Source organism: Vombatus ursinus, unplaced genomic scaffold (assembly GCF_900497805.2).
Source record: "Vombatus ursinus unplaced genomic scaffold, bare-nosed wombat genome assembly UNPS02014807.1, whole genome shotgun sequence".
NCBI classification, from domain to species: domain Eukaryota; kingdom Metazoa; phylum Chordata; class Mammalia; order Diprotodontia; family Vombatidae; genus Vombatus; species Vombatus ursinus.
Window position 1 is genome coordinate 34172753 of NW_020954585.1, and position 26126 is coordinate 34198878.

General features: G+C 36.7%; 1 protein-coding gene across 1 annotated transcript in view; it reads left to right on the forward strand.

Annotated features, from left to right (window-relative positions):
• The window catches only part of PRDM6 (PR/SET domain 6), a 153109-nt gene that overhangs the window by 118237 nt on the left and 8746 nt on the right, over nt 1-26126 (forward strand). Inside the window, exons 6-7 of the mRNA XM_027874971.1 lie at nt 10198-10540; nt 24005-24181. Coding sequence (XP_027730772.1) covers nt 10198-10540; nt 24005-24181 — 520 coding nt within the window. The remainder of the gene's footprint in view (nt 1-10197; nt 10541-24004; nt 24182-26126) is intronic.

The window sequence follows — 26126 nt, forward strand, 5'->3', positions numbered from 1 at the left end:
GTGATGTTGATGTCCCTTTCTGAACTTTCTTATATATCTTGGATGGCTGACCTTTATTGGAGAAATTTGCTACAAATTTTTTTCCCTGTCAACTGTTTCCCTTCTAATTTTACTGCATTTCAATTTAATAAATCAAAACCTTTTTGATTTTATATAATTAAAATTCTGCATTTCATCTTCTGTGAATTGTTTAGTTAAGAATTCACAGCTGTGAAATGTGATCTCCTTCTCTTCTCCAAGTTTTATATATATACATATATATGTATATATATATATTATATAAAACACACGCTTACACACACACGCACGCACATATATGCCTTTTATATTTAGGCCATGTATCTATTTGGAGCTTATTGTAATTCATTTTGTGATGCCTATATTCTTCATGGGAGTAAATTAGGCACTTTAGATGTCCCCAAAGGCCATTAGAGTACCATTTAATTCACTGCTATGGGAATTTGTTAACCGGTACTTTATAAAAGGTAAAGCAACTCCTAAAAATTCTTAATACTCTCAACAGTTTACAAAGGGAACCTTGCTAGATAAGGGAAAAACAGCTAGTCCAGTAAGGGAAGAAAGATGCTGGAATAAATTGAATTCAGAGAGACAGTTTCACTCATTCAGTAATTTGTATGGAGCTGCTTCAGTAGAAACAAGGGCAAAGTAAGCAAGGCCCGTCATGTATAAATGCACGGTAATAAAATGAAAAGTCCAACAAAAAAATGAAGCATGTCCCAAAACCCATTTAACTGACTTTTTATCTCCACAAGTTTGTCTAATATTTGGATGAACCTCCTGGAAAATTGGTTGTTGTTTAGATATAGCCAAGAAAAAAAAACAAAGAAGAAATTAAGGGAATTGATTTATTCTGTTTACAGATAATGGATTTCATTTTGAAGAGTAGGTCATTTTCTTTCTCTCTTCTCCCTTTGTTTTGCCACAAGAAAACACTATAGTAGAAAATGTTCATGAACCTTCTTTTTCCTCTTGTCTTTATTTTATTAGTAAAAAATAACAACATTTATCATTCCTTTCCATTTTTTTTTCTCTTTGCAAAAGTCAGTCTTTTGGAAGTTCCTCCTGTTTTCTTGGCTTGCTCTAGGAATTATAATTTCTGTTATCTATATAAAGAAATGTCTATATTCATTGAAGAAAATGTCCATATTGGTATTTTATTACTTTTAGGTACTTTATTACCTAGAGACTTTTGAGAGTCAATTTAAAATATTAGACTAGGGGATCAGAATGTCACAGCACACTAGAGTTAGAAGGGTAATCCATGTAATGCGGTAACTGTCTCTACAACATCTTTGGCAAGTATTATTTCAAATGACAAGAAGCTTCCTCCCTCCCAAAACAATCCATTCCATTTTCAGAAAATTCTTATTATTAGAAAAATTTCCTGTTTAAAAAATTAAAAGCTATTTCCCTATAACTTCTGTTTACTGGTACTAGGTCTGCCTTCTGGAACTACACAGAACAATATCCTTCTTTCATATGATATTTCTTTGGATATTTAAAGATAGCTATCAAGTATTCTACTCAGTTTTCTTTCCTTTTTTGGGGGTGGGGCAGCTAAATTTCCTAGTTCCTTCAACTGCTTCTCATATAACACAATTTCCATACCCTTGCTTGCTTTGCCCTGAACTTATCTGTGTCTCTGATCCCACACAAAATGGAATGTAGACTATGCATACAGGAGCCCCAGGTTCAAATGCCCTCACCTACTCACCTATATTTATGCTGGAGCCTCAATGTAACACCATCTATTTATAATATGGCATTCAGTCGAAGAGTACCTGAAGTACCAAAAAGGCTCATAATGTGGTTCACAACTTAGTCCCTGAGGATGTAGCTAAAGCAAGGCTGTAGTATATGAATGAATGCATAGAAGTAGAGGTTTGAGGACAAAGAAACCAAGAGGTTAGCTTTATTTCTAAAGAACATTTAGAATGATTTTCATGTTGGACTGAGCAATGAGTAATATGAGGCTGATTAATATTATAATCAAGAACTGGAAAGGAAGGTTGTTTCTTGGGGGAGTGTATTTCTTATACTTTAGTTGGCTACTTAAAGTTTAATAGCACACTTACAAATATGGTTCTATTTCATGATCCTAATACTAGAACAGAGGGACTGCAGCATGTTTAGAACAACTGGTGCAGAAACTATAACCTGTGGTTCTGCTCATATATGAGTCACCACTCTCACCAGCCTGGGGTCATAACAGCTGAAAAGTAAAAGTGGGGTCAGGAAATATCTAGATTTGGCTCCATGCCCCTATCAAAAAATGCACTGCCTGGCAGAAACTGGAATATACTTCTCAGTCTGGTTTATCCTATAATCAGATTCATATAAGACATTTTTCAAGCTGATATTTAAAGTTAAGACTTCACTGAATCAGTGTGCTACATAATTTAGCACCTGAGACACTGAGGGGAAAATCCATAAAGCAGTGAGATATTGGGGATTATGCAACCAAAAAAAAAGTATGTTCGTTTCTAAATCTCTAAAGGTTAAAGGAAGTTTTAAAGGAATTAAATCATTGATTATAATACTCAACAATTATAATCCCTTTTCCCAATGAGTATTACAGGCACTTGATTTCAGTTCCTGCTTTAAAGATTGCAACATCTTAAAAAAGCAAAACAAAAGGACAAACCATAAGTGCTATGTTTGACCACCCATGAAACAAACAGAAAGCTTTATCAGATGGGCATGGAGAGCATGGTCTGTATGATTCTCTGGGAGGCCCCACACATATTTTATAATGGGTATAGTGAGTCTATGGTAAGAAAACACTCTGTGAACAAAAGAACACATATATGGAAGAATACAGTTTAACACACTGAAAAATCATGTAAATGTCATAGCTCAACCTAGAAAATGTTATTTTTTCTCACCTGGGATAACACATAAAGATTTTACTCAACTGAGTAAAGAATGCTCAGAACTCTCATAGTGCTTTGTTCATACCTGTCTTGACAACTTACTACATTTTATGTACTTTTGTTTCTTTGTATACACACATTTATGTGTTTGTCTTCTTTTTATTTCCCTTATTAGGATGGAAATGATCTTGATATCTACTTATATACATACACAAAACACTCCAGTACAATTCCTTGCACATAGTAGATGGACAAGTTGAGGGTTAGATCCTTTCATAGTAAGGTCCCAAATTTGGCTTCTTTTGTATTCTTCTACAGAGCCTCATTAGAGTGTTGTGTATGCCCACAGCAGGCATTTCATAAATGCTTATTGAATGAACATTTAGCATTCCTACTACAGTCATCACAGGGTACTAAAAGTGTTTGGTTAAATTATGTCTTGTTAATGAAATGACAGAAAAATGTGATTTTACTTAGTGAATATATAGTTATTAAGTACTTTCCATTAAAAACACAGACCCAGAGTCCACCAAAAACATGTCATTTTCTTCCCATGGGGCTTTTAAACCTTCTTTAACCTTTTAAACTCACATTTCATATTGGACATATAGAATAACTTTGCACCACCATAATGGCATGCCTTTCTCTATAGCAGTAAGGCTATCAGTCAAACACACTGGACACTGTGACTCAAAGGGAAGCCAGCATTTCATACAGACATTTTGCTTCTGGAAACAATTTTTGTGTGTTTGTCTGTTTTATATAAATAATAGCTCTAAATGGAGCATATAGAGCTCCAAAGAGAGAGCCACTTTCTGTCAACTGTGGGCCTTCGAAAAGAAGCAATCAGAATACACATGCGAACAGATTGTATCTGCAAGCAGGAATGAGATCTCCCAAAGCTTCCAGTAGGGGTCTAGTTCCTGCAGAGTGTAAAGACTAATGTGTGCTCATATTCATTTCAGAGGAAATTAAAAAAAAAAAAACAACACCTGGGAATAAATGTTAAACAAGCATTCCTGCTACTTTTGCTGTCCTATAGCATTAAGCTGACATAGCATAATGTGAAGCTTCAGAGTGACCTTGCTATTACTGCACTGGGGCAAATCCTGGTTCCATTGAATTCTTACCCACCTTTTTTTTGGGGGGGGGTGTTTCAAGAGAATAGAATAAAGAAGAAATACATCCATATAATGGCCCCATTCAGTTGTGAGAACCCAAGTAGAGGGGATAAGGCTTTTCCTTACTACTCAGGCTCTGTGTTTGTATCTCTCTCATTCATTTATCATATTCTCCACTCTGGATTGTGTTTATGTGTATGATGCGCCTTATCTTTGCTTGCCCTATTTGATGGTAAATAAGGACAATGTTTTGTTCATTTTTGTATTCTTGTTGGCCAGGGGTGGGGAGTCTGTGGCCTTGAGGCCCGGACTCAGTCAAAGGGCCACAAAGGACGTAGGGTGCCACATGTGGCCTCAAAGCCATAGGTTCCTCACCCCTGGCCTAGCCCCTAGTTCGGTTTTCATTTAGTGCTCAATAAATGCTTTTGTCTTGAGTTAAAATCTATGTCCATTACTTTCTAAGAGAACAAAACCTAAGTACATATGTGACAGTGGGGCAGTCCAGCTGGGAACTTGATAGGTATTTTAGGTGATAATGGAGATGTTGTGTTAGCATTAGCAATATGTACTAACTAGTGTCCTGCTCTCTTCAAACCTGTAGAAAAGCAGGCTGTCACATAGTTAATTTAACTAGCAAGAGAGTGTAATATAGGTTTTTCCACCAGGTGGCACTATGCTCAAAACACCAATTAAATAGTTTCACTGTGTATCCTGAGTACCTGTGGGGGCCTTGTTAAAGATTTCAGTATCACCATTATCAGTCAGAGTGGGCTCAGCCTACATTCTTCTTCCACTACTCTGAGCTTTCCTGACTCTTCATGGTACATCAGATGCTGGCCCCAGATTTAAAAGCAATCTGAAGGTAGTGAAATGAAAAACTACTCCAAAAATTAAAAATTGTGACAAACTATAGCTCCAGAGCCCTCATCTCTGATGTGTCAATAGAATAGGTAGACTTGGATCCAGGAAGACCTGAACTGATTCTTGCCCCAGATACCTATGAGCTATGTGACTCCAAGGTCCCTTAAGCCCCTCAACTTCTGTCAGTTTCAGTTTCTTCTTCAGTAAAATGGGGAGGATTAATAGCACCTACTTCATGGAATTGTTATGAGTATCAAATCAGATAACCTATCTAATGTGATTTGTAAACCTTAAGTGATATACCCATCATCATCATCATCATCATCAGTCTAATTCCTGTCCTATCTCTGATCCAACTTTAGCAGGGTTGTAACTTCCTTGAGGTGGTCTAGGAAAATGTTTTGTTTTGTTTTGAGTAATTTTCCTATAATATAGTATGAGGGTCATTTACAGATCCTTTTGAACTGGGATAGTTATGTGGACTGTTATAGGGACTGAACTGTCTTCTACAGTACTCTAAGATTCCATGGGATGTGTCACAAATGCAGTATGGCTATAGGTCTTTTTACTGCTGCTGCTGCTGCTACTGCTGTGTGTGTGTGTGTGTGTGTGTGTGTCTGTTTAAAAGGTTTGTGTGAGGATATAATTCCTGAATCCAGTCCTTTTCCTTAATCTGTTCCAAGTTATGCTTTCATCTTCCTTTCATTGTCATGTAATCAAGGACAATGAAAGTGCTAATTCCCATTGGCAGGGACTCCCTTTCCTTTGTTTTAAGATAAGTGAGATAAGGCACCAGGTAAAAAGAATTGAGAGGAATTTTAGGACAACCTTCCCATCTCCTAAACTATTATTCTAACATAGGATCTGTGTAGATAACTTCTAGGGAATTTGTTGAGGTATATTCAGGTTAATAAATTTCCCAGGGCCACACCGATAATATTTGAGCATGTGTTAGGGACCCTAAGCCCTGTACTTTGTCAACTATATTGTCTCTACAACTACACTAATATTGATTATGTTGTTATTCTTATTATTATATTTGACCCCCCTTTTTCTAACATAGATTGATCTTTACAAACTAACAATGTTTTAAATTTATCCAGTTACATATACATATGTATATGTCTATATTTGTATGAATACCTCAAATCTGAATACCTTAACAGGGCTCAGACAGTTTGTTGTTGTAGCTGCTGTTGTTTAAAACAAAGGAGTCATGAATTTAGAAGATTTGAAAATTCTTGTTCTGTATCCCTTTCTTAGATCACAACAGATAGTCCAGACCCTATAATCTCAAGCTTTCAGAGTGCTGCTTTAGTCTATCTGGAAGGATTCTAGAATGTTAGAACTGAAAGGCACTTTGGGGTTTAGTTAGACCAATCCCCTCCTTTTAAAGGGAAATAGTCTGAGGCCCAGAGGAGTAAAATGACTTGCCCAAGGTCACATGGTTAGTCAATGGTAGAGCCAGGACTAGAAAGATGTCAAGTATCTTTCAGTGCTCTTCCACTACTTTGCAGGGTGACATCTTCAGGTTTAGAAAGTACACTGTATGCTCCCTCTCTCCCATCATTGGTCGAAGAGACCTATTGCTCTCTTTGTTTCTCCATCCATAGAAGTGGCCACTCCTTGATTCCTTGCTCTCAACCTAAAAATGACACAGTGTCTCAATCATGATGATGACTCCTTTTTCCTCAGTAGGTTGCAGTGTGGAGCCTTATCATTGGGTTTTGTTTTTAGGCATGTAAGTAGGTAATTTTCTACTGTATTTCCTTGTCCATAGGACCAGACCCAAAGTTTATATCTTCATGTTTGAGCTGTGAAACTATAGTTTAACTTATGGTCAAAATTTCCTTTCTCTTTTGGAAACCAGCTCTAGAATTTCAGAAGTGAATTCCTTCCTCAATACAAAATGACAGTCTATAGGCTAAGCAGAAATGTTTGAGAGAAAAAAAATCTCTTGACATAGTCTTATCAAGATAAGTCATGAAGCAAGTAGGAAGAGGGTCAGACAACTTTTTTGCTTTATGAAATTATTAGGCGTCTGTTTACCTGGGACCTAAAACACCATTTTTTTCCATGTCAACCCCTCATTTTGATTTTACAGATGTAGAAACTTGGACTTTGGGATATTTTAACTATTATGTCAACAATGTATGACAAGATTGAGAATGGAACTCAGTCTTTGCATTTTCACTTGGACCTAAATAGATAGTCCTAAGATAGCTCAACTAACAGGAAATAGTTTCTTCCTAGGCTGAGCAGTCTCATAATACTGTAAGATTTAGAATAGGCAGAAACTTCGTTATTTAGTCTCTTCCCTTCATTTTAAAGATGAGGAAACTGAGGCATTGAAGGGGATATGTAAGTGGGTTAGTTTGAGTGAGGAATTAAGGATGATATTGAGGTTGTGGGACCTGGGTGACTAGGAAAAGAGTGGTACTCTCACAGTAAAAAAAAAAAAAAAACGTTTGGGAGGAAAGATGAGTTTGGTTTTGGACACGTTCAACTTGAGATGCTTGGGGTATATTCAGTTCAAGATGTCCAGGAAGTAGTTGGAGATACATAACTGAAATTCAGAAAAGATTTTAGAGCTGGATAGGTAGATCTGGGAATTATCCCCACAGAGATGAAACAATGAAAGCTTGTGAAACAATGGGAGATGATGAGATCACCAAATGAGATAAAACAGCGTGAAAAGAAAGACAGAGCCTAGGGGGCACCCATGGTTAGAGGAGTAAAGAAGAGTCAGCAAAGGAGATTGAGACAGATCAGTCATACAAACAGAAGGAGAACCAGACAAAGTAGGATCACAGAGAGTAGAGCATATCCAGAAGGAGAAAATGACTGACAGTGTCAGATGTTTCAGAGAGGTCAAGGAGGATCAAGATTGAGAAAGATCATTAGATTTTACAATTAAGAGATCATTATTAACTTTAGAGAGGGCATTTTTATTGAATGATGAGGTTGGAAGACAGATTACAGAGGGTTTAGATGAGAATGAGAGAATGGAAGGCCCAAGTGTAGATAGTTTTCTCCAGGAATTTAGATAGGAAGAAGAGAAAAGATAGAAGCTGATAGCTAGCAAGGATGGTCAGACTAAGTGAAAGTTTTTTTTAAGGATGTGAGAGACTTGGGCATGTTTATAGGCAGCTGAAAAGGTGCCAGTAGATAGGGAGAGATTGAAGATGAGAGAGTGGGGGGTGGGGGCCTATAGTGGGGTCAATTTGCTGGACAAGCTTGCTTTTCTTTTGAAAATAATTTATTATATACCTAATATTAAGCAGCAATAAAACCAATTTAAAATATATTTAAAATAAATTATGCTTAAAAAACCAATTCCTCCAGGCATTATGAACATATCAGTTTATTAGTGATGATATTTGTGTTCCTTTCCTTTTGTATCTATTTCATCTTCGCATTTATGTATATATTTTTCTTTTTATAATAATAACTTGAATCTTCAGAGTGCCTTAAGGCTTGCAAAGCAGTTTCCTCAAAATAAACTTGTGGAGTAGGTAGTATAGATGTTACTATCTCCATTTTAAAGCAGGGAAAATTGAGGCCCAGAGAAGTTAAGTGATTTGCCCCAGGTTACATTGCTGGTACATAGAAGAGTCAGAACATATACCTGAGTCTTCATGATAATCACTCTTTGAATTATTCCATGTTGACTTTTTTATAACTGCCATCTCCATATAGTTTTTTTTTAATTTTATTCTCTGTTTTCCCATTACTTCACACAACTCTCCAAATTCCTTTATATTTTTATAGTGATTTTTGGGGCCTTCATAGTGTTCCATTTCATTGACATAATATAGTTTATTTGGTCATTTACTAACTATTGGATACATAGGTGGCTTCTAGTTCTTTATGATGAAAAATAAAGTTGTTACAAATTAATTCTTTTAGGGTACATTCCTAATGATTGAGTCAAAAGGTATAATTATTTTTGTGACTTTTCCTGTATTCTGCCAGACTCCTCTACAAAAAAGATTCCACCCATTTACAATTCCATCCACTATATATAATATATCAGTCCTTTTACAGCTTTACCAGCATTTGATTTTGTCACTTTTAGTTATCACTCAATAAGCCATTCAGTGGGTGTCTCAAAAATCAATATCAATATCAACATCAATATCAGTATCAATATGATCCTCATCTTTTGTTTATAATACAGAATGTCATCTCATAGGAATTTGACTTGAAGGCCCCAGATATTTAGGAGAGAATAGCAGAAGATTAGAAAGCCAAGTTGCCTCAATCCAGGAGAGAGGATTTATACTACTTAGCATCGCCTTTAGTCAGTCTCCCTCTACTTTCCCGGCATCCTTCCCATTTACTGGGCCTCTTCCTCTGCCACTCTTGCAGTTTTCTTCCTACTCTCTCTAATTTTGCTTCATGCTATATCTTTTGGTGGTTTCATTTTCCTTCTCTTGAACATTTCATTATTTTTCATTCCTTTGATGTCAAGGTTAACTGGAAACTACTTAATAAGTTTTTACCAATATGATAGCTGCTTTTCTAAATGAGCAAAAAAGGTCAAGAATATTAGATTATTTTCCTTCAAAAGTAAGAATCCCTTTGATTCCTTTCCCTTCATGCCTATTGCCATCATCCTAGTTCAGGTTTTTGTCTCTTCATAAATGGATTACTGAAAGTCTCCTTGATTCAAATCTCTTCTGAGATGTTACTTTCACTCTCACTCCTATGCTCAGAAATCTTCACTGATTCATCTTCCAATGGCATTAAATTTAAGTTTCTCTTTCTGTCTTTCAAAGACTTCCATAATCTGACCCCATGCCAGCAAGCCAAATTTATTTCCTGTAGTTCTTGATAGTCACACCAATCTCCTCACCATTCCATAAACACACCATGGTCATTTTAGCCTACTCCTTTACCTAGAAGGTCCTCTTCTCTCCCACATTCTAAGTCCAACCATCCTTAAGGGCATGGCTTAAGTTTTCCCTTAATTGCTCACTGATCTTGCTCTCACTTGACCATTGGCAATGTTTATAGCCTGTACCACACAATGTTATTTAATTATGTATAACATTTTATGTTTCCCTATTTTTTTGTGTGTCTTGTCTCTTTAGTTAGATTGTAAAGTTGTTGAGGACAAGGACCTTGCCATATAGTTTTTTATGGATCCTTGTAGAAATTATCATAGGGCTGGACACGTAGTGGGTATTCCATAAGTATTGGCTGATTGAGCTGTTACTTAATGAAAACAATGTTTTTTTTTTCTTGAGCCATGTTACAATTGTCCTTAAAACTGATCTATTTTTCCCACTCTTTCTTTCTTGCTATTGTTCTGCCAGTGAATGTCCCTTCAACTGTAATGGAAGCCATGTGCAGACAAGACACCCTGCAGTCCTTTAACAAAAGCAGCAAGCTCTCTCCTGCCACACCACAGCGCTCTGTAGTTTTCCCACAGACTCCATGTAGCCGGAATTTCTCTCTCCTGGATAAGTCTGGGCCCATCGAGTCAGGATTTAACCAAATCAATGTAAAAAACCAGCGAGTTCTTGCAAGCCCAACTTCAACCAGCCAACTCAACTCTGAGTTTAGTGACTGGCACCTTTGGAAATGTGGGCAATGCTTTAAGACATTCACTCAGCGGATCCTTTTACAGATGCACGTATGCACCCAGAACCCTGACAGGTAAAATTTGGGCATGTACCTACCATTTGTTAGTGCAAATTTAGCTATGTTTGCTCCCCTTCCTCTAACCAAACCACCTGTGAACAGAACTTCCACAGCCTCCCACGAAGCACCCTTAAGTCAGATAGTAATGACTACTGTTTGACTTCGTAGTTTATAAAAACAACTTGGGGGTTGGGTCCACAGATTAAGAGGAAGCGGCTAGGAATTCAGCTTGTTTTTCAAACAGTTCTGCACAACCAGTTGTAAGAGGGAGAAAAAAAAAGAAGGAAAATTTATGAATATCATAGATGGAAAAATGAGGTCAAGATAGTTAAAATCTTCTCTGTCTTATAAAGATAATATAACTCTCGGCTGTGCTTCTGTCACAGTCATTTCAGAGTTCACCTATAGTGTGCAATGTGTATGAGCTTAATTAAGTACTGAGAGGTAATGAATTGGAATTTTTTGCTTAGTACTATTTTTCTTCAGAGCATGCAAACCCATAAATCGTGCAAAGCTGTCAAAAGGAAATACCTCCTCTCCCAGTGATGTGGAGGAAAACAGATGCCACTTATTCAATAAACTAATATCCACACAGAAGAAAAATGTTGACTAGATACCTCAGAGTCAAAGTTGGCTTGAAAGTTTGTCAATAAGGAATTTTATGGCCATGAACTGAGGATGAAATTTAGCTGAACAAGTGAATTAAAATTTCAGGTACTCTGACCAGTGGCACAGTAGATATAATGGAACCATTATTTATGAATCAAAACTGGTTTATTCGGCAAGCTTGATAGCTGGCATCACAAAAGACAAAAATCAAATTAATTCAATAGGAAAGGATTTCTGTGTTTTATCTCTCCTTTATTTGTGATGAAGATTTGACTAAAAATACTAAGTATCTGAAAAAATCACTGTGGCAATAACCACTATACAGAAGTGGAAAACTATTTCCCCATGGCAAGCATGAGAGATATGGAGGCAAGAGCTTTGGTTTCTTTTCTAATTTTGACACAAATTTACAAAAAATAAATAAGGCACAAGCAATTTAATTTTGTTATGATATAATAATCAGCCTAATTTCCCCTTGCTGGTTCTACAAGTTGCAAGAAGATGCTCCTCATAGTCATAGAGGGAGGATAAGCTTTCTTCTGAGGGGTGAAATTAGTTCTTCCAACCCTCTTGGTTTTTGTATTGTTGGCTTATGAGCTGTGGCTAGGAAAATAAAGTTAACCATTGCTCTCTCACTGTATCACCACTGGTAACCATTTTCTAAAATAGTCATTAATTTTAGCATATACATGTTTTCATTGGTACCATTTTGACAGTCAAATGTTTAGCAGCAAATGTTGCTGAAAGAAATAAATGTTACAATTGTTGTGGTCAAAACACGTATTTTTTCTTTGGGAATATTAAAATAGAAGTGACTTCAAAAATCTTTCTCCATCTGTCACTTTTATTAGAAGGAGTACCCCCTGGTGGAAAGTTTTCCAAGCCCCTGCACACCTTTTTACCATGTATTTTGGCTGCTGAAATGGTATGAACATCTTGAAAGCATTTTCTTTGAATCCAATAGGGATGTAGTAAGATTCACTAAGCAAAAGTTTTTAAAAGCACTTGCATCTGCTTCCAGTGAAATGACTGCAGGTGTAGCTGCAGCCTCCTGGTATTATTTTGTATTGGGGGAGCTTTCCCAGCTGAAAGATACTTTTAAGCAAGATTCCCATTACGAACTTCATTAAGAGATCAAGTGACTTCAGATGGAATAGGCTAAGGGTCACTGTGGATGCCCATTCCTAACTGCTTAACTAAAAGTAGGGTGAATTAAATGAAATTATAGCTGGATGAATCTGCTTCCTGAAACTTAGAATCATTTTAACATGGAGCATAACACATTTCTATGCTTTCTGTATTATAAAGAGATGAAAAATGACCATGATAAATCAAAAGACATTGAAATAGACTTTTGCCAGACTCTGGTTATATAACTTATGTAGTGAAGTCAGATTTGCATTAAGGTTTATATTCCTATGATATGTGTACTGTAAAATAATAGCTATATAAATAGTAATAGTTAACTAAAAACTTTCAGAAAAACTCTGACCAAATAGCAAAAATCACATTTTCAAAGTCCCATACCATTGGAAGAGACTATTAGACCAATTTCCATTCAGTCAAATGTAATTTACACTTATAGGCCAGAGTCCAGGTTGAATTGAGATCCTAGAACTTTGCTAGACCCATGATTTGTCTGATTCTTACATAGAGTGATCAGGCATTCAAAGCTAAGCAAAATGAGCAATTTGTACAGTTCAGGTAAGTACCCTGACTTGGGCTGCATGACCCAAGTAATCACCTATATTGCCCAGGTTCAACATTTTTCTTTTCACTAGATTGTAGGGACCTGGTAATGATTATTCAATGTCATCTATATTAGGGGTTCTTAATTTGAAGTCCACAGACCCTTTGGGGGCTGGATTTCCTGGAGCCCATGAACTTGGATAGAAAAAAATTACATCTTCATTTTCCATTAACAACTAACTGAAATTTCGCATTTCCTTCAAATATGAATTTTAAAAAATTATTCTAAGAAGGGGCCCACAGGTTTCATTGGGGACCAAAGGGGACCATGACAAAAAGATTAAGAAGCTTTAATCTTTGTAATAGCTTAAAATGCTTGATGCCTTAAAAAAATAAAACCTGTCATATAGGTATACTACTAATGATGGAAAAACTTTCAAATCATAATGTCAAATCAACTCTAACCATTGGGTACCAGATGGAAATTAAAGTCTTTTTTAAAAAAAATAATAACAGCTACAATTTGCATGATATCAAAAAGTGAAGAATTAAGCAGCCTTTTGATGAGAGTTAGAGAGTGTGAAAGCTGGCTTGAAGCTTAACATCAAAAAACTAAGATCTTGGCAACTGGTGCCTTCACTTCTTGGCAAATAGAGAGAGTAGAAATGGAAGCAGTGTCAGATTTTACATTCTTGGGTTCAAAGATCGCTGCAGATGGCAACTGCAGCCATGAAATTAAAAGACACTTGCTCCTTGGAAGGAAAGCTATGGCAAATCTGGACAGAATATCAAAAAGCAGAGATATTACTTTACCAACAAAGATCTGAATAGTTCAAGCTATGGTTTTTCCAGTAGCAACATATGGCTGTGAAAGTTGGAGTATAAGGAAAGCTGAGTGCCACAGAATTGACTTTCAAATTGTGGTGCTGAAGAAGACTTTTGAGAGTCTCTTGGACAGCAAGGAGATCAAATCAGTCAATACTTAAAGAAATTAATTCAGGCTATTCACTGGAAAGTCAAAAAACTGAAGCTGAAGCTTAATACTGAATTTACTATGTAATTTAATTTATTACTTAATACTGAAGCTTTGACCACATGATAAGAAGATAGCACTCAGTGGAAAAGATCTTGATGCTGGGAAAGATTGAAGGCAAAAGGAAAAGGGAATGGCAGGGAATGAGATAGATGGTATCATGGAAACAATGAACATGAACTTGGACAGACTTTGAGAGATAGTGGAAGATAGAAGGGCCTGGCATGCTGTGGTCCATGGGGTAACAAAGAGTTGGACATAACTGAATAACTGAACAGCAACAAAACAAAATTCTCATAGAACTCTGAAGTTTACAAAATGCTTTTATATACATTGTCTCATTTGATGGGCATTCCCTGTCTTACCAGTGGCTTGGATCATGTTATTTTTCAAACAAAGCTGCACCATCTCCATTCTAAGACATTTCAGTTGCTTATTAGCATCCTTGATTAACCTTTTCCTATTGCAGAATGGTGTTGTTGTTGTTCAGTTGTTTCTGTTATGTCTGACTCTTCATGACTTCATTTGGGGTTTCCTTAGCAAAGAAGTGGAGTGGTTTGCCATTTCCTTCCTTAGCTCATTATGTAGCTGAGGAAACAAGGCAACTGGGGTTAAATGATTTGCCCAGGGTCACGCAACTAGCAAGTGTCAGAGACCAGATTTGAACTCCAGAAGATGAATTTTCCTGACTCCAGGCCTGGCACTCACTCTATCCATTGTGTCACCTAGCTGCCCTAACTCCAGAATCTTGGCTGCCATCAATACAAATGCTTTAGGAGCTATATAACATCATAGAGTCACAGAAAGTCCAATTCCCTTATTTTACAGGAAAGGAAACTGAGTCCAAAGAGGTGAAATAATTCTATTGTGGGGCACAGCTAAGGCTTGAATTCAGGTCTTCTGACTCTTAAGTACTACCTTCCTGCGATTCTTAAGGGAAATTGTTACTAATTTCTCATAGAGCATATGTACAGAGCTGCCTGGAGACATCCAAAAGAGAGTTCAACTTGGTCAAAGCTGGTATTTGTTTGCATCAATTGCATCAATCCTCTTTTCCCAGCCAGTTGACAATTGAGAGCCTTTTACCTTGCTTATCAGTTTAAAAACTTGCAAACGCAAAGCCCATGATGTGATATATATATGTGTGTGTGTGTACACATATGTGTATATATATACATATATACATACGTGTGTGTGTGTGTGTGTGTGTGTATGAGTCAGAAAGACCTGAATTCAAATCCAGTCTCAGACACTTAGTATTTGGGTAAGTTACTTAACCTTTCTCTGCCTCAGTTTTTTCAACTGAGAAATAGGAATAATAATAGCACCTACCTTGCAGGGTTGTTGTGAGGATCAAATGAAATATTTGTTGAAAAGAACTTAGCACAGTACTGGGCACAGTAGGCACAATATAAATGTTCTATTTCATTCCCCTTCCATTTCTCTCAACATTCCCTCTTTTCTCATTTCTAAACTAGCTATCCCTTCATGGCAGCTATAAGTTAACTATGGGGCACCCATGAAGTAGCTGCACTGATTCCACTGGGAAAATTCCTCGGCCCAGTCTACCCACGCCCTGCTAACATCACCTCATGAGTGCAGTGGGCAACCCTCAGATGGCAGGTTCTTTACTCTGAGTAGTGATAGTGAGCTAGAGACCTGATACAAACCTCACTTCATTTTGGGTCACACAGACTGGGCAGGTGTGGACAAGTTGAGATCTGTATCACAGATTTCACATTATCTTTCTCCCTAAACCAAGCGCAGCCCTTTGACTGATTCCAAACTCCACAGAACATATCCTCTTAATAAAAGGATTTGTTCTGTAGAACTTGGACTTAGTCAAAAGGCCACACCCAAGGACCTAGAAGGTCACATGTAGCCTTGAGGCCACAGGTTCCCTACCCCTTTCCTAAACCTTTCCTTCTTCCAAATTTCTCTATTACTGTTGAGACCATCACTTGCCCTCTGGTGATAGGTTTGCACACTTGTCATATTCAACTGCTAACTTTCCTAGAGATACCCAGCTGGCACAGTGGGTAGAGAGGTAGAGTACTGGGCATGGAGTCAGAAAGACTTTGAGTTCAAATCCAGCCTCAGATACTTAGTAGTTGTGTAACTCTGGACAAGCACTTAACCTTTGTCTGCCTCAGTTTCCCCTAAAATAAAATGGGGGTATTAATAGTTCCTACTTTCCAGGGTTCTTGAAAAGATCAAGAGAGATAACATTTGTAAAGCAGTAAGAACAGTATCTGGCATGTAGTAAGTGTTTAATAAATGCTTTTTTCCTTCTTTCCTTCTCTGCTCCACATATCCATCTAAGTCTTGACATTTCTACATCCACAGTATCCCCGCATCTGTACTCTTCTCTCAACTCACACAGCCACCATCCCAATGTAGGTCCTTATCCCCTTCACCTGAACTATTGCAATCCCTTCTTAACTGGAACACTTGTCTCAAATTTCAATCACAGAGCTACTCAAGATGACTCCAGGTTCATGTTTATGTTATTCCTTCCGTAAAACTAAGAAATTTTTCAAAGGCCTTTCTTCCTTATTCTAGTCTATTGTTTTTCTTTTTCTTTTTTTTCTTTTCAAACAATGTCAGACAGGGGAGGAAGTTGTAATTGAAGTCCATCCATATTTGAGTTAGAGATTTTTCCTAAGTTTTGGCTCTCTCCCATGAATACATTGCCCAGCTGAAGTTATCTTGACTCAATTTTGTTTGAACCAAGAGTCAGAAATCCCTTTTCTCTTCTGTTTTTCTGTTGCAGAAATCTCTCAAATCCCATTTGGGAATCTCTAGAAAGGAGCAACCAAAAGCCTTCAATCACAGTGAATCATTTTTAGACAATTGCCTTTTCTCTTTTCTTCCCCTCCCTTCCAGAACTGTACTTAAAATCACTAATGTTCTTTTAAATTTGGCTTCCTTCCGCCTCCCCCCTGCCCCCATGCCTGTTGGTTGGTTGTGTGTGGTAATTCAGTGTGGTATGCAGCCACAAAGGGGGAGATTCCTCTAGAATATCTTCGGATGTTTACATTTGTGCTGTCCAGTCTTTGTTTCATATCGTGTAAGCCAGTAAATAAAATATGCAGAGGAAAGAAAAAAAATCCCCTAGAGGGAGAATCTGGAAATTTATCCATCACCATAATTTTTTGTGGGGATATAGGGGAGGGAGATGGAGGGGATGGGATATAGCCATCTTTACATGTTTTACTGGGGTTTTTTTCTGGGTGTCTTTTTTTTTTAGACAGCAAAGATATCTTTTTCCTAGACTGCACTTTTCTTCAAGCCCTTTGGCTCACCCCTTCCGTAGCTTTCCTGAAATATTTTTCTCCTTAGATAAGGCTGTGTTCTTTTCTCACTGCACACAGCCAGCAGTGACCCAAGGGTGGAGCTCCCTTTGAAGTCACTGGGAGATCTGCACTGGAACTAGCCTTCATGGAGCAAGGAGTGAATGTAGCCCCGACTGAACATCTTTTATCCTGGAGGCTTTCATGCCATGAAATACATATCAAAGGAGGATTAAAAATTTCAAACCAAACCAAACTGAATGTTGTTAAATGTTCCATCCTTTTCGTATGTGTATACCAAACCAATTACAGACTTAAAACAAATGAGTTGCACATTTTTCCAGAATAGTCTTTTTCAGAGAACAGCCAGTTTCAGATAATGCCAGAGGAGGGAGAAAATTGTGTTGTTATCCTTGTTCTGCTCTAAACGTGTACCAGGACTGATGCAGAGTTATAGGCTAACTTGGACCCCGTTTATTCCTTAGTAATTTCTTTATACAAAAAGGAGAGAAGCCATCCAAAATTTAAGGAAGACAACGGATATGTGGTCATGAGCTGAAAAAGTGTTCTTTCTGAACTTTTGTACAATTGACACAGCATCTGTGAAAAGGAAGAAAAGCTTGTACAGAAAATAGAAATTAAAGTTGTTATGGGAATTTTTTATTTCTTTTTATTCCTCCTGCATCTTTTGGTTAGTATTAACATGGGATCAAAACCTGTCCCATGAGATGTAAAAATTTACTTAGAGCCTTTAACATTCCTTAGATAAGAAGCCAGAGGAAGAATCTCAACTGTCCCTGACTCCTTGACTACATGTAAATCTTCCTTCTCAATCAGCCTATTTGTAATCTCTAAATGTAGTTTAATCTGTAACCTGACTTAGTTTACCATTAGTTTGTTTGATGAGGTTTGTTTCCTCAGGGGATATATGAGATTATGACTCTGTTTAAGTTTGTTGAACTTTTATGACATTGAAGAAAATATGGGATTTTGGACCTATCTTTTCTTTAACTTTTATGGCCTAAGAGGAATACACAAGATTGTAATATGTAAATAAACTATTTCTCTGTCACTATGACATATTTTTTCCTATAAGAAACCTTGTTAGAATCCTTATAATTGTTTGGGTTTTCTCTGAAACCTGAACCTGTGCTTGAACATAATAATAAACCCTAGGTTTCTTTACCTCCATAATTTCTGTGTTGTGGTAAATATATATTTGGCATCAGTTACCTACCACATAAACTCAGAGAGGAGATATTTCTCCCATAACAAAGTGAACATTAAAAGGTGAGAAAGATACTTAATATGAGACAGAAAAAAATTTATGCACAATTTTTCATTTAGTGAGCTTCTGTTGTTTAGGCAAGAAATGTAGAATTACTATGTTTATTCCATGATAGGCATACAGACAGAATAAGGGAAAGAAAAGGATTAGAAATTGATTTTATTTGCAGTAGGAAATAAAAGTAGAATTAAGCATTCAAATGAAATGCTTCTATTGTAAGCTGTTATCTGTTTATTCTTTTCTTAGGACTATCAATTATATTTGTTTTCAGAATAATGAAATGCTACTGTTGTGAATGCAGATGACAAGAAAATAATAAATTATATTTTTAAAAAATAGATCCCAAAATTGGGACGCTAATGTATTGTTGGTGCAGTTGTGAACTGACCCAACTATTCTGGAAAGCAATTTGGGACTATGCCCAAAGGGCAATCAAACTCTGTATAACCTTGGATCTAGTAATACCACTACTAGGGCTGTATCCCAAAGGGATCATAAAAAGGGGAAAAGGACCTACATGTGCAAAATATTTATAGCAACTCTTTTCATGGTGGCAAAGAACTAGAAATTGAGGGGATGTCTATCAATTGGAGAATGGGTGAACAAGGTGTGGTATATGGATGTAATCGAGTACTATAAGAAATGCTAAGAAAGAAAAACCTGTGAAGACTTACATGAATTGATGCTGAGTGAAGTGAGCAGAACCAGGAGAACATCGTACACAGTAACAGCAACATTATGCAGTGATCAACTATGATAGACTTAGCTCTTCTTAGCAATACAATGATCCAAGGCAATTCCAAAAGACTGATGATGGAAAATGTATCTACATCTAGAGAAAGAACTAATGGACTCTGAATACAGATCGAAGCATACTTTTTTCACTTTGTGTGTGTGTGTGTGTGTGTGTGTGTGTTTTCCTTTTGTTCTGTTTCTTTCACAACATGACTAATGTGGAAAAATGGTTAACAGGGTTGCACATGTATAACCTATATCAGATTGCTTGCCATCTTGGGGAGGGGGGAGGGAAAGGAGGGAGGTAGAAAAATGTAAACTCAAAATATTATAAAAATGAGTGTTGAAAGCTAACTTTACGTGTAATTGGAAAAAATAAAATGCTATTTACATAAAAAAGTAGGTCCCATTTAGTTATATGACATGAAATCTTAGAAGTAGTAAAGTAGGTAAATGCTTCATCTAGCGTGACATAGCAAATGAGGAGACCCTAAGCCATCACTTCACTATGTATGTTGTCTTATTAGAATGTAAGCTCTTTGAGGGCAAGGGCTTTCTTGCTTGAATATATGTGTATCCCTAGCCCTCAGCACAGTTTAAGCTCAATAAATGTTCATTCATTCATTCATTTGGAAACAAAATCCAAAGAGGTTATTTACTCATTACTGGTCCACTAGCATTAGAACCTCAGGGTTCTTCACACTACACAATGCTAATATCTGCAGATCTTAATAGCAACTTCTCAATGCTGTCATAGGCTAAGATATTTTAGAACCAGTTCTCCCTGACAGCCAGGATCATCTTAGATCTTCAGTTGCTTTCTTTGGAGTATTTACATACAAAGACTAGATTGACTTTGGTCTTTGGGAATAAATCAACCAAACTTTTGACAGCCTTCTTGGGGAAAGAAAGATAAATTGGTTTCATATCTAATGGTTTATTGTTTATCATAGTAGCTATTAAAAATAGATAACCAGAGGCTAATAATGTTAATGGTCCCTTTCAGTATTAGAAAAAAAAATCAATTGTCAGTGGACATCGCATATATGAATACATTCTTTCAGGTTGAAATTTTTCATAATCTTTCACAGCATTTTAAACACATGGCTTCTAAGAAATACTTATTTTTCAATTCAAGACTTTTATGTTAATGATGACCACAGAGAACAGGTTAAAGCATAAAAACATTTTTAACTTCATACAATTGTAAGAGAGCTTAAAGGGACATATTATGATCATGAAAAAAGACATGCACAATTTGTCAAGGTTGATAAACTTCCTACCAACAACTTTTACATATATATTCGTTTTAAATTTGGTGGAGAGCAGTAGTTAGATAGATTTCCAAATGGAAGTAATTAAAATTGCATTGAATTGAGCTATTGACTAATCCTAGGCTATTAATCAGGCTAAAAAATTCTACGATCAGAGCTCAGTGTTCTGAAGCACTGTAAAATAATAGTTTTTGTGATCAGTGATGCAAGTAGCCGCAATTAAGCAGTTCACTTGACAAATGAGAGGGTACACTTTATTTTGCACTTAATTGAATTGTTGTACATGCTTGGTCACCATTGTCTGCTGCCTTTCATTTTGGTTTGCAGCCATTTGAGCACACACATTTATTAAGAGGAACAATTAAGTCTGCCTTGGCCCTTGGCTGTATAAGTGCAGACAGTGAAAACTGGGTCACAAATTAGGACTCTATGGAGTACCATGGATATTTCTCCGGACATAGTTCTAATTTTTCTAACCAAATTTTGATAAACAAATTCAAACCCTGTTGTGGAATTATATGACACTTTTAAAAAAAGGGAAAACTCAAAAGACTTCATATAACTCACTGGTTTCTGAATGGGTGGAGAAGAGAATTTTAAAAATAGAGTTAGACACTTAATCTGTTTTATGAAAACCAAAATGGTTTTATTCTTTCAAGCCAAGGAGGAATGTTCTCTGCTGGTGGCACAAGGAATAGAGTTCAGGATTTGGAGTTAGGAAGACCTGAGTTGGAGCCTGCCTCAGACATTTTACTAAGATGTGTAACACTAAGCAAATCATTGCCTCTGTGCCTGAATTTTCTCATTTTAGAATGGGGTTAATAATAGCATCCACTCACAGGGTTGTTGTGAGGATCAAATGGGTTAACACATGTAAAGTGTTTTGCACACTTTAAAGAGCTATATGACTTCTAGCTGTGAGGATGATGATTGGTTTCCACAGGCCTTTTCAGAAAAGTCATACCATTGCAAAAAGTATCCCACCCTATTCTTCATTAGGCAACAAATGGTGGCACTTGCTGTATATCTCTATTCAATTCTGGGTTAAACAGAGATTTTCAGAGAGAAACCATGGACAATACCTTTGTTAATTAGTAAAAGAAGAAAACAAGCTAAAATTCAAATCTGAAAGCATATTTAAATATAAAGAGACATTTTAAAAGTTCATTCTTACTTTTTGCCTGGGCATATCAGATATTATGATTGTAGAGGGGCCCTGAATCACATAAATGCATATTTTCATAAAAATGCATGACATAAGTCCATCACCCAAAGATGGCCTTTCTCTCTGGTTCTTGGTCATCTTAGACTTTACATCCACTTCCATTAGTTATCAAAAGTAGGTAGTAACAGCTTCTTTACCTACATCACAGAGATGTTGTAAGGATCAAAGGAGACAATAAATGGGATAAAACTCTTTGGCAAGTAAAAGGCATAGTGTAAATATACTATATTTTGTACCATTGAAAGCTTTTTTCTTTTCATCAAAAAGCTTGCTCTTCAACATTCTACTTGATCAAACATGTGCTTTTCTGCACAAAAAATACAATATGAATTTTGTCTGGAAATTTTTAAAAATGAATTTTGGTACCATATCATTAACACTAGAAATAAATTTGACTTATTTTGGAAATTAATTTATTTAGAGGGCATGTGTAAGCATATTCTATATGACACTAAAGAAATAGACAGCTAGTGATTAAAATCCTTTCTATACTCCACTTTGAAGGTCTAGGGCTCAAAGTGGGGGCCGTGGCCATGGACTGGCCCACAAGCAAAAATAGCCAGAGTATGATCAGCAAATTAGAAAGTGGGAAAATAAAGTTGTATGTCATTTCTCTGTGATAACCAATCATCTCTGGCTATATTATCTTCAAGTTTTGTCACTTTTATCACTAGAACTGCTGTACTTCACTTTGCTTTATTCTCCTTATTCCATAGCATCTTCTTGCCAGCCCCCTGGTGCTACATGCATGTGTACTCTCACTGCCAGCTCCAACCTCTTCCAGTTCTAGAACCAGTTCTCCAAAGTGGTATGTCAGTCTACTTCCAAAGAGCCCCTCCTTGTCCCTCATTCCTCCTTTTTGTGCCTTCCCATTAGAATGTATGCTTCTTGAGGGTAGGAACTATCTTTGCTTATATTTGTAACTCAAGGACTCAGAACACAGTAAGGGCTTAATAAATTCATTTTCATTCATTCATTCATTCATTCATTCATTCATTGTCTTCAACACAACAATACCATCACTATGCTTTATGGATGGACCAAGCACTCAGAATAGCTCTGATTCCTCTTTGACTTCACCCCAAACCCTGGCCAAGAGACCCTACACCTTACTCCCAAGATAACTTTGTGGCTCCTGCAGGAGCCCCAACAGGTAGAATATGTGCCCTGGGATACTGTATAGTGAATAAGATTGCCCCAACATTTTTCTTTCTTTAGATTGAGAAGCAGAGGATAAATAGGTTGCAATGTGCATCAGAGATGTCATTGCATTATCTTGCCTTCCAAATCTATCCTTCTTTCTAATTTCCCTTTTCCCTCCAGGGCATCACCAATTTCCTGGGTTCTCAACCTTCTCCTCCTCTTGACTCCTCACTCAACTAAAGCTGCTCTCTTAAAAAATTACCAACAGTTTCTTAACTGCCAAAATATGATGGCCTTTTCTCAGTACTCATCTTTCTTGACCTTTTTGCAGTATTTAATACTGTTGACCACTCTCTCCTCTTGGATCCTTAATTCTCTCCTGTAAGGATTCCTGAAAATCATACAAGTATGTCACCTATTAAAAAAACCTTCATATCTGCACACTTTAAAACTTGGAAACATTTCCTAACTTGATTAAAAATTTTCCAAATGAAGAACATCAGTGAAATTTGAAACTTTTTGTTAAACATCGAAAAAATGCAACACCTTCCAATTAGTTTATAAAAACAAATGACTTATGTCAGGAAAGATGTAAACTTACTAGCTGAATTTCAACAAATAACCTTTTCCTAACTAGTGGATGGGATTGGAAAAGTGAGTATCATGATTTAGTAAGTACCAGCAATGATGCATTTCCTCCTTTAGGATCTATATATCTTTGTGAGGTATCTTTGCTAGCTGTGACAACCACTAAATAATGGAATGTACTAAACTTCCAAGTGAACCTTCAAATCACAAAGTGATTTGCAAAAATAATGAGATGTATTCCATCACATTTCTCTCACTAAAAGTACCATTATTATTATTTAGTGAGAGTAAAAGATTTTAATACCAATTAAAACCAAAATATTATTTTAAAATATTACTTCACTTTATCTCAATCTTTCATTTCCATTTTGTACACATTTTATATTGTACATTAGTATTACTAGAGTAATACATATATGTAATTTACAAATAAGCAAATCTTCCTGTATTAGAGATGAGTGCACAGAAATTTTTTACTGCTGGGATATACTATCAAGAAACTTTAGGGATGCTGTTAAAAGATTTGGCCCCTTCTTACGAGGTAAGGTACTCCTCCTTTTGTTGAAGCAGACAATAATGATCAGGCTGTGTCTCTGTTTCAGACCCTACCAGTGTGGTCACTGCTCCCAGTCCTTCTCCCAGCCTTCTGAACTGAGGAACCATGTGGTTACCCACTCCAGTGACAGACCTTTCAAGTGTGGCTATTGCGGTCGTGCCTTTGCTGGGGCTACCACCCTCAACAACCATATCAGAACTCATACTGGAGAAAAACCCTTCAAGTAAGTAACTAAGACATCAGATATTGTCCACTCTCACCTATTTTTAGCAGCTTCTCTTATGAGTAGGGAGAAAGGGGAGGGTCCCCAGCACCATACTGTCTATCTCAACCAACTAGTGGTTAAGGCACTTGGAAGGTCAAAATCCAGGCTCTAAGAAGAACTGCATTTTTTCCAAGGGATTGTTATCAGGCTAATGAGATTCTGTATACCTGGTTTAGAGTTTTGGTTCAGCCAATTAATAGCTATAAGACTGTAAGCAAGTCACTTGACCTCTTTGAAACCTCACTTCACCTTCAAATAAGACAACTTCTTTAAGTCCCTTCCAGGTTCTAAAATTCTGAGTCTGAGATTCAAGAGGAGAATCTGTGAAAAGTCCTTTGAGGCATATTCTTTTCATCCACTAGTGAAGTATAGCTGTAATTAATTGACAATTGAATAATGGCTACAAAGGGAAGAATTTTCTTTAAGATAGCTAGTGAATGACTTCACTTCCACTCCACAAATGTATTAAGCTACTTGGTTGTAGGCATAAGACTGATCATGCCTTCTGATGTTTAACCTTAGATCAAATATTGTGACTATACATTCAGGGTGCTTTTAGGGCTTCAAAATTACTATGTTGATGAGAGATCAAAAACCAGAAACAAGAAGCATCATTGTCCTTGTCAGGGTTTCTGGTGATAGAAGAAAAAGTAGACTTGAACATTGGCAGAAAAAGAGCATCTCAAAGAACAGTTTTAGTTTTAGCTGAGACAAAGACATGCATTGGAAATCTTAGCTTTGACAAGGTTGTAATGATCATTGATACAGCTCTTACTGCCTATATATAGAGCACTTTATTGTTTTGAAACCTTTTGAATCTCTCAATTATTTTTCATGCTGCTCTTAATTTTTTTGTTTAAGAATGAAAAAGGAAAAGGGCATAAGGATCCTGCATCAGTTCCCCTAGTAAGGGACAAATGTAAGAATTGAAGCAAAGTTAGTACTGTGTAAAATAATGAGAAAATTAATCCCTATGCTCAGTCTCAGTCAAGGAGAAGGACCATGCTAACAAGACTGTTTCTTTAAATAATGTGTCATTCTTGATATCTGGACCAACTGGCAGGAAGCAGTATTATTTTCTGCCTGAGACCAAACAATGACCTGAATAAGAATAAATCTGACTGATTTGGCCCCCAAATATCCTTATTGTCCTGCCAATGGAGGGAGAAATGAATGAAAATTTTTTTTATTTTGCTTTTTTCACTGTCGAAGACAGAGCATTTTCTTTTGACCTAGTAAAATCTCTCTGTTTCCCTCTTCCTTTGGTTTCATTTATGGCATTAATTAATAATGGAAAACAATGGCAATTAGTATTATTTGGATTCTATAAAAAGAACAATAGGCCAGATGCTGACCAGGTCTGTCTCTTCCAACATGGAATTTATCAAAGCCTTTGACCTTTGATAGCTCACACATTTGACCATCAAAGAGTCACAAATTCTGCCCTCACCTCTGTGGATGAGAATGATGATCATCTTGCGTTTTCCAGGATGTTGATCATAGAGCTTTGTGAGTAAGCTCTGCCAGGGAGCACCTAAGCATTCTGCACCTGGGCCTTTCAAAGTCAAGTTATTAAAAAAAAAAGCAGTTCATAGGAGTGAACCAAACATGGTGCTAGGAATCAGATTGATTTTTATCTAGCAGCTGTGTAAATAGATTTTAGTAATTAATTGAAGAGGTTTCAGGGTCAAAATGGAAAATAGATTTCTATTAATGTTAAGGTGTTACTTATGTGTAACCTCGTTTACTCCACTCAATTTTCCCCCCTAACAGCCTGTTTTTGTCATGTTTCCAATAGATTTAACATTTTTCCTTAAATTTAATTTACCATATTAAGATTTCATGAAATAGTGCTTTTCTTAAAATGTGTGTGTGTGTGTGTGTGTGTGTGTGTGTGTGTGTG